The sequence below is a fragment of the Chrysochloris asiatica genome, unplaced genomic scaffold (assembly GCF_000296735.1).
Source record: "Chrysochloris asiatica unplaced genomic scaffold, ChrAsi1.0 scaffold00082, whole genome shotgun sequence".
In the NCBI taxonomy this organism is placed as follows: domain Eukaryota; kingdom Metazoa; phylum Chordata; class Mammalia; order Afrosoricida; family Chrysochloridae; genus Chrysochloris; species Chrysochloris asiatica.
The window spans coordinates 13,291,678-13,301,500 of NW_006408600.1; the positions used below are offsets into that span (position 1 = coordinate 13,291,678).

General features: G+C 39.4%; 1 protein-coding gene across 1 annotated transcript in view; it reads left to right on the plus strand.

Moving 5' to 3' along the window:
- Window positions 1-3,536, plus strand: part of HMGCS1 (3-hydroxy-3-methylglutaryl-CoA synthase 1 (soluble)) — a 10,151-nt gene extending 6,615 nt beyond the window's left edge. The window contains exons 6-9 of the mRNA XM_006865755.1: window positions 516-622; window positions 1,462-1,587; window positions 2,410-2,573; window positions 3,378-3,536. Coding sequence (XP_006865817.1) covers window positions 516-622; window positions 1,462-1,587; window positions 2,410-2,573; window positions 3,378-3,467 — 487 coding nt within the window. The 3' untranslated portion in view covers window positions 3,468-3,536. The remainder of the gene's footprint in view (window positions 1-515; window positions 623-1,461; window positions 1,588-2,409; window positions 2,574-3,377) is intronic.
- Window positions 3,537-9,823: the final 6,287 nt, after the last annotated feature.

Below are 9,823 nucleotides of genomic sequence, written 5' to 3' on the forward strand. Positions count from 1 at the left end.
CTCTGTCAATGTATGATTGTAGCTGTTTCTGTATTACCTTTAGCAAAACTTTACTCACATGGGATATCAAAGAGATTGTCCAATGATTTCCGCATTCCGTTGGGTCACATGTGTTTGGAATGGGCACAAATATGGATCTCTTCCAGTCAGTCGGCCAGATAGTTGTCTTCCAGATTTCTTGACAGAGATGAGTCAGTGCTTCCTGTGCCGCCTTACTTTCTTGAAAGATTTCAATTTTTATTCCATCAATTCCTGGTGCCTTGTTCTTTGCCAATTCCTTCAGTGCACCTTGGACTTCCTCCCTCAATATCATTGGCTCTTGATCATATGGTATACTTCTTGAAATGTTAACATTAACCAGTTCCTTTTGGTACTGTGCTGTAATATTAAAAATGTACAATTGGATCTCTGAGGCTGTAGTATGCAATGCCATTCTGACTTATTTGGCTTCCATCCATTGAGCCTGGGGATTACAGTTCTTAATGATCTTTCATTTACTCATTTTTGCTCTACAGGTTCTCACTTCAGCAGTTGGCAGGGAAGAGGATTGGAATTTTCTCTTATGGTTCTGGGTTAGCTGCCACCTTGTATTCCCTTAAAGTTACACAAGATGCCACACCAGGTGAGTGCAAAGGCTTTCAGGGACCGAGAGTTGAGAGCGTGCTGTGATAGGGTTCATTCAGAAGACTTATCCAGTGAGCATGTAAATCTGTCTCATAGATCATTACAGCATTTTTATTTTTATTACTTCTTTCAACACAGGCATGATTTTTACTCTCTACCCTAAAAATTTGCCTTAACTGGGCCAAAGGCAAGACTGTGTCAGAGTCAGGATATCATTCTATCAAGTTAAAAAAAAAAAAAAAAGATTAGCTTTTAAACAATTATGGCATTGTGTTGCCTTCTTTAGCAAATAACTTTATCTTCTATTTCATTTTTTTTTCTTTTTTGAAAAAAGCATGTGTATCTAGAAGATTGAATAAGTATGGAAGGGCACGCATATATATGTAAGGCAGTTAGCATTTTAGTTTTTGCACCAGTGATTGAGTCTGATGGTATGAGTTAATTACATCAGAATCATTTCTTTTTGTTTTTTTATGCTAAATTATCTTAATTTTTTTTATAGAGGGCTTATGGTTGTGGCTCTATTTGAGGAAACTTTTAATGCCTTTGCTGTGCAGGGAAAAACTGATGGATAATTTGATATTTCTTTAAAATTAGCTTCAGATCCCACCAGTGTCCTAACTCATCTCTTGGAGAATGTTGAAACAATTCTACAGTCAGGGGTCATGGTCATAGATGGCCTTGTCAAATAGATCCCATCTTACCTACTAACTGAACAGTAGCCATTAGTTCTAAGAGAAATGAAAAGCTGGTTTTAATTGCTTTTGCAGTAGTTCATACAGGCTTCATTTAGGCATACTATTTTTAGTCTTAATGCTGGAATGATTTCTACTTTAGGGTCTGCTCTTGATAAAATAACAGCAAGTTTATGTGACCTTAAATCAAGGCTTGACTCAAGAACTTGTGTGGCACCAGATGTCTTTGCTGAAACCATGAAGCTCAGAGAAGAAACTCATCACTTGGGTAAAATGTCTAAATTGTGTTTAAAGACATAAATATATATCCAAAAGCCCCCTGGAGGGTGTCTTAGTTATCCTGTGCTGCTAAAGCACACAAGATAACATTATAAGAACAGCCACAAGTGAATAACTTTAACAATGTATTGTCTCACAGTTTAGGAGTCTAGAAGTCCGAATCTGGGCAGCTCTAGGAGAAGATGTTCTCTGTGTTAATTCTAGAGGAAGGACATGGTCTCCTTTCAACAGCTGTGGGTTTGGGCAGTCCTGGTACATCTCCATATGCCTTGGAATCAGTCTTCCCCTGGGTCTCGGATGTTCTCAGTGCAGGGACCCCTAGGTCCAGAGGATGTGCTCTTATTTCTTGATGATAGTCAGGTCCTTCTTTCTCTGCTCTTTGTTTCCTCTTTTATCTCTTGTAAGATAAAGTATGACTCAAGGGTGGGACTTGAGTTAAACCTGTAAGGTTTCGACTCAAGATCCAGCCCCCGCCCCCCAAATCCCGCCTCGTTAACATATAGAGAGGATGGGATTCCCAACATGTGTCACAGAATGGAGGATAATTCCATCTAATCACAAATGGGGGCTAACAGACCATACTGGGAATCATAGCTTACCTAGTTGAAAGCTATTTGAGGGCAACACAACTGAATCCATGACAAAGAGTAATATTAAACATGCTACATGTAGGGTAGCGATATATAGGCTTTATTTGATAGTAATTTTTATAGGTAAAGATTATAGGGGAAAAATACTTCTTTCAGTTTTTTTGTTAGGTGAGTTAGATATCGTGACTAATTTTTTTTCATATTCTCTGCCTTTCTTTTAGTCAATTATATTCCCCAGGGTTCAATCGACTCCCTCGCTGAAGGAACGTGGTACCTAGTTAGAGTGGATGAGATGCACAGGAGAACTTATGCTCGGCGTCCCTCTCCAAATGATGACACTTTGGGGGAAGGAGTAGGACTTGTGCATTCAAACACAGCAACTGAGGTAAGTAGAGATATTTCTGTCTTATCTTATGCTTTAACACAGGTTAAGAGGTTTCCGTCCCCACATCTCAGGGTTTAGCGGACCTAACAGATTCAGCAACTGAAAGGAATGCCAATGAAACAGTACTATTCAGAGCAAAGCTTTCGGGAGCGGATTCCAGCTCTGTCACTTTCCAAGTGTATAAAGTGCTTTGCACTTAAAGTATTAGCACTTTTTCTCTTAGATCATTATCAAAAATTTGCCTCCAGAGTGTCAAGGAATAATAAGAAGAGCTGTGATTTCACTTTGGTTACATTCTCTTATTTAACCCTTACCGCAGTCCTCATTTTAGAGCTGAGGTTCTGAGACATTAATATTCAAGTTGAGTTGCCCAGCACCTTAGCTAGTAAGCATGAAGCTAGGCTTTAACCCACACCTTTATAACCTTGAAGTTCTTTCTTTTGTTTTTCTGTTTATCACAATTTTGGTGACTGCATAGGTTTCCTCCTTAATATTGTACAAACTAAGTCGCTTGTCAAGCTTCCAGTGCGTGAGCTGTCAAAGCAAGATGTAACAAACGATGGGTCTGATGGGTCTTTGTGGCCTTCCTTTCTTTCCTCTCTTGTTGTGTGGGTAATTTAATAAATATACCATAAGGTGACAAATGGATATTTATTTCCCTCCATGAAATTATATAGGAAATATATTTAACATAAGCCTTTCCCATGTTTTTCTTTATCAGTTTCTCCATAGAAACTTAGTTACTGTCATGACTAACTTTTTTTAAAGCCTTTAGAACCAACGGCTTTTTTCTTCGCATTTTAGCATATTCCAAGCCCTGCTAAGAAAGTGCCAAGACTTCCTGCCACAGCAGCAGAAGCGGAAGCAGCTGTCATCAGTAATGGGGAGCATTAAGATACTTCTGTGCAGTGCAAGACACCAGTATGGGTCGGGGATGGGGTGTGGGAAAGGTTAGGGGAATAGGGACAATTTTAAAGGATTACATGTTGCCTCAATTTTTATGTAACTGATATGGAGCCTGGAAAACTATCGTGTTCTTTGAAAAGTCTTAGCTAACATGCTTCCTGTTGTGGTTTAGCCAATGCTAAATGTGCTCAAATGATGTTAAGGGCTCTGTAAAACTTCAGACCTCTATGGCTATTTGTAATGCATGAAGTTTAGCTTTTAAATGTATAATGAATTGTGTGCTTCTGGCAGAAGAAAACCAAGGTTCTAGTCTCCAATTTAAAAAAAAAAAAAAAATTTTTTTTAAATATGTAAAAAATTTTGTAATACTTTGAACAAGTCAGATTACTGAAAATGTTCCTAGTTTGGGGAATGTAGTCTTAACATGCAATATATACAAACCCTGTTTGAATGTGTTCTTTTTCTAAAATTTATTAATCTTGAAGGGAGGGGAAAGAGTTAGGATGGTACCACTGGTTCTGAAAACTGTAGTGTTGGATTAAATCTAGCCCAGCAGTGAGTGAGTTATTGTAATGACCTCTACACACAGAGAGATGCTAGCATCTAGAGGCTGCTGGTATAGACAACGTGATCCATTTGGTAGTTCTAGATCTGTTCCCAAATCAATCCAAAGTGGTTTGTACTGAACAGCATTACAATTTTATTGGAGCAATGCGTGAGGAAGTTTGTTGTTGCAATTCTTCTTTGCACCTTATTTTGAAGGACAAATGAATGCTTTTTTTTGCCTGCCTTTTTAAAATGTTTAAGCCAAAAGGTATAGGATAGGGGCAGGGTATTATATTAGGTTACTTGTGCTGCTTCAGTATTATAAATTTCACTTAAAGACTGACAACCTAAATTCAAGGTGGAAGTGTTCTGCCTTTTCTTTTTCCTTTTTGTTTATATCTGTCCAGTGACGATAAGAAGGTACAACCCAAATTTTTACATAGTTTGCGGAGCCAAAAAGAGTATTCCACTTCAGGGCCTAGAGGTAGAATTTATTAAACATTTCCTTAGACTTTCACCTTAAAAAACAACAACAAAAACTATCTCCTGGGATGGATAAGAACACCGGTTCGACAGTTTTGCAGATCTTTTTGGTGCTGACCATGACATGAGCCTTATAGATTGTAAATTAGAGGTAGTTGGAACTAATGTACAGAACTACATTTTTAAAACTTTATTTGCTGTTAAATTCTGTGAAGTTTCAGTTATCTAAAATAACTTACACAATATGAAATGTAATGTTTCAAATTGCAAGGGAATGTAATGTAGTGCTTGTAAAATACTCTTGTTTAATATTATCCAGTAGTATTTTGATTTGTACAGTCATAATTTGTTAAAATGACTTCATTTTAACATCCACTTATGTAGATTAATGATGTAAGTTCAAATTGAAAGGTTGATGGGAAACAGTGCATGTAATACTTTTGCAAGCATTGGGAGTTGGGTATGTTTTGAAAAGAGTAATTTAACTTCTGGGTGCCAGGAAATGGGTTTTCTCAAAGTCCATTGCCGGCAATGGGCAGGCCTAGTAATAATGGCACAGAGCATTAACTGTCCACCTTATTAACAAGAGAGGTGAATAACTTTGAAATAAAGTTTTAGAGAAATATTTCCTATATCTGAGTGGTCTGTTTTTACTCCAAAACAATTCAAGAAATAAACCTATATTATGCTCATTTTGTTTTGTTTTTAAGTAAAGGGCATTCATTTTAGTTCATTCAACATTCTTTACTTCTTTCATTCATTCATCATTCAATAAATATTTGAGAACCTACTATGAGCAAGGCACTCTGTTTAAGCCAGAAAATAACAAGTTATATAAGGTAGATGGTCTTTTCTTCAAGAATGGTTGGCCTAGGATGGAGACATTCATACTGATAATCTGTGGTGCTGCAGGTTGATACGTTAGGCTGCAAAGTTGGTTTGAACCACAAGAGTAGCGGTTCAAGCTTACCAGCCACTCCTTGGAAACCCTATACAGGGTTGCTATGAGTTAGAACCAATTTGATGGCATGTAACAACAACAACAACAAATTTATCATTCTTGGTGTGGCACTATAGGATAAGCTAACCACAAGGTAAGTGGTTTAAACCCACCAACTGCTCCTCAGGAGCCCTACACAGGGTTGCCGTGAGTTGATGGCATTTACCAACAGCACTCCAAGCAAATTAATTTTCCAAATGGGTGGTAAGCATGTATCAACTTTGCTGTAAGTATTCATGGCGTGAGTTACTAGGTTTTCTTTAAAACTGAACCTAAGGATTAAGGATTAGCAATTAAAACAAATTTTGTAGTCAATATAGAAGGAGCTCTGGTAGCGTAGTGGTTACGAATCGGGCTGCAAACCTTAAGGTCAGCAGTTCGAAACTACCAGCCGCTCCGTGGGAGAAAGATGAGGCTTTCTACTCCCGTAAAGATTTACACCATCAGAAACCCTATACAGGGTCGCTGTGGGTCGGAACCGACTCAATGGCACTTAACAACAACTATCAACTAGGAGTCCTTACATGGTGCTGTGGGTTAATTTGCTGGACTACAAAGTTGGTTTGAATCACAAGGTTGGAGGTTCAATCAAGCTTACCAGCTGCTCCTCGGAAACGCTATACAGGGTCACTATAAGTTGGAATCAACTTGACAGCACTTAACAACAAAAGTAACTATAAACTAGAGCTTCTACCCAAAAAGATCCTATGTTACTTTTAATTCCAGGGGTATTTTAGAGGGAATTCTTGCATTGTCAGTACAATTGGACAGGTAACTTCTAAGAGGAGTCCTTGGATGGTACAAATAGTTATGTGTTCAGCTACTAAATGGAAAATTGGCAGTTTGAGTTCACCTAGAGGCAGCTCAATAAAAAGACCTGGTGATCTGCTCCTGAAAAACCAGCCACTGAAAACTCTGTCAACAGTTTTACAGACACACGTGGACTCACCAAGAGTCAGAATTGACAGCAATTGGTTGTTTGGTTTTTCACTTTTCTTTCTCTAAGAGCCCTATTATATGATGAATTTCTTTTAGAAGGATCAGCATAAGACTGGTCCCTATGAGGTGGAGGTTAAAGATATCCCAAATGTCTGACTTTTTCAACATGTTATTGTTGTGAGGTGCCATCGAGTTGGTACCGACCCATAGGGACCTTATGGATTCGCTTTTTTGATCACACAGCAGAACAAAACACTGCCCAATCCTGGGCCAACCTCACTATTGTTGCCATGCTTGAGTCCATCGATGCTGCCACTTGGTCAATCCATCTCATTGGAGTCTTCCTCTTTTCCTCTGACCCTCCACCTACCAAGCATGATATCCTTCTCCAGCGACTGCTCCCTCCTGACAATGTGTCCAAAGTATGAGAGATGAAGTTTGGCCATCTTGGCCTCTAAGGAGCACTCTGGCTGCGCTTCTTCCAAAACACATCTATTGGTTCTTTTGGCAGTCCATGGCACTTTTAGTATTCTCCAATACCGTAACTCAAAAGGCATCAATTCTTCTATGGTCTTCCTTATTCACTGTCTAGCTTTTGCATGCATATGAGGTCATTGAAAATACCAAGGCTTGGATCAGGTGCACCTTAGTCCTTAAGCTGACATCTTTGCTCTTCAACACTTTAAAAAAGTCTTGTGCAGCAGATTTGCCTAATACAATACGTCATCTGGTCTCTTGACTGCTGCTTCCATGAGTGTTGATAGTTGATCCAAGAAGAATGAAGTCCTTGACAACTTCAATCTTTTCTCCATTGATAAGAATGTTGTTTATTGGTCCAGTGATGAGGATTTTTGTTTTCTTGACATTGAGATGTAATCCATACCAAAGGCTGTGCTTTTGATCTTCATCAATAAATGTTTTAAGTCCTCTTCACTTTCAGCAAGCAAGGTTGTATCATCTGCATATCACAGGTTGTTAACAACATGTTATACCACTCCATAATCCTTATATCAGTCATCACTCCTCCCCTCAGTCATGTTCCAGGGTTCTGCAACATGCTTCAGTGTCTCACAGAACTCAACTACTGTCAAAGGAAAGGTCTTGCAATTGTGGAGGACGGCAAGTTCCAAATCTATAGTCCCGACACCAGTCTGGAGGATTCTCCTCACCCACGTAATCTTAGGAATTGAGGAACCCAAATTGGCAGGCTGTTTGTTGCATAAGGCTGTGGGAGCTGGTAAATTACGTCAGGTGATGGGCAGAAGTCCCATGAACTAGGGGTCAGATGTAATGAGCCAAATGCAAGATCCAGGGCAAGAGAGTGAACTTTGCCAACGCCGTCCTATAAATTGGACTCAGACCATGCTTCTAAGGAAAACTAGGAGTGGTGTGACTTGAATCACACCCTTTAGTAAAGCAGGGGCATCTGTAAGCCTTATTGTTAAGTGCTGTGTGGTGCCTTAATTCTTAGTTCCACCTTAAGCCTGCATCATTAATGTTTCACTTCAAAATCACAGGCATATGATAAAAAGAGAGCGGACAGACACAGGAACACCCACACTTGTAGATGATGCCCACTTGACCTGGCTTCAATGACTGGATGAACAGAGCTCAACCCGAAGAAGAAAGAAGGGGAAAAAAGCATCATCTGATACAATTCGATAAACATGACCTACACCCATAAATGCAGTAGCTCAAAAGAGGAAACAAATCCCTACTGCAAGAACTATTCCCACCCCCTCCACACAGTGAACAGGGAAGGGCAACTTAGACACTGGCTACCCAAAATGGGGGGAGGGATACAAAGGTAAGAAGTGACTGGTTTACAAGCTTTCAAGAGGGAACCTAGATCCAAAGGATGTGGAGGAAGGTAGAGTCTCCAGTGAATAGTATCCAGCCTGTTCAGGAAGGGCTGATGAAATACAGATGGGTCTCTTGTGATGCAATAGTGAATAATTGTTATCAGGACTGATTGTGAGGGTTGGAAATTTAAAGGTGGACATTTTGTAGCAAGGAGAGGAGTGATTAACTTTTCAGTCTAGGAGTGGAGGGCCCTGGGACCATCAATGGAGAAGAGTGGAGAGCGGGATCCTACCCAAAGAAGCAGTGATGCCTGAGATGGAGGCAGAGAAGACGACATGGAGAGATGGAGTGGCTGGGAACTTGGGATCCAGAGAGAGAAAGAGGCTGAGGACTGGGGGGGCAGGCTTGCAGGGTACACCCTTTGGTTGGGTGAGGATGCATGGACGGATGGTAACTATGCCAATGAAACGATGTATGATAGAATGGATGTAGGACTAATGTTCTCCCATGTAGACTATCACACAATTCACAATAAAACATTTAATTAAAAAAAAAATCACAGGCATAGAGGTTAAAATTTACAATACATCACTGAATGGGACAATATGGCTAGAAGGGCCATAATAATTAGCAGCCCCTGCACCTATCAACTCTTGCAGTTAAGTTCCATTGAGTCGGTTCCAACTCGTAACAACTCTGTACAGGGTCACTGAGGCTGTGAGTCTTTATGGGAGCAGAAATCCTCATCTTTTCTTCCTGGGAGCAGCTGGGGGGCTTAAACTGTTGACTTTGTGGATCGCAATCCAGTGCTTATCCTACAGAACTACCATGCTATCAACTCTTAGGGATTAGGAATGAGTCAGATGACTAGGTCCAGTTGACTTCAACTGTATTCTAATAGTGATCAGCTCATATTTTATCACTATGCCATGTCTCGATTCAACACTTGTAATAATTTCATTTATTTGGGGGGTCAGTCCCCTGTCCCCTCTCAGTCATCTGAAAAATGAGGGCAATGTTCTAAGGTCATTTCTACTCAAATTCTAGGATCCTAATTGCTGTAATTTAAGATTTTTATCCTTCCCTCTCTTATAAAATTGTGTGTAACTTGGTGTGTTACTTGGTATGTTTTTCTCCTAAATTTTTATTTTTGTGAGTTCTTATAAATACATTTTAGGTAAACAGTCATCTAATATCAAACAGAAACAGCTACATTTGATCTTTCTGTGATTTTGCTGAAATTTGAGGTTTGGAGTGTTCTGAAAGAAACATTGAAGTGGAAGTGGTTAGAACAAAGGATGTAATAAGATCTTTAAATAATTTACAGCTACATAATCTTGACAAAATATTAAAGGTAACATGGAATGTTACTTATCTTTAAACTTTCACTCAACTGTTTTAAGTCACAGGTTTATCACTGGACTGTGAACCACAAGGACAGTGGTTCAAACCCACCAACTGCTCATTAAGAGTTAGGTCATTAAGAGTTGGAATTGCCTCATCAACTCTTAACAACAAAAATGAAAGAAAATAGTTGACCTGTGATTCCAACCCCCCCACCCACACACACACA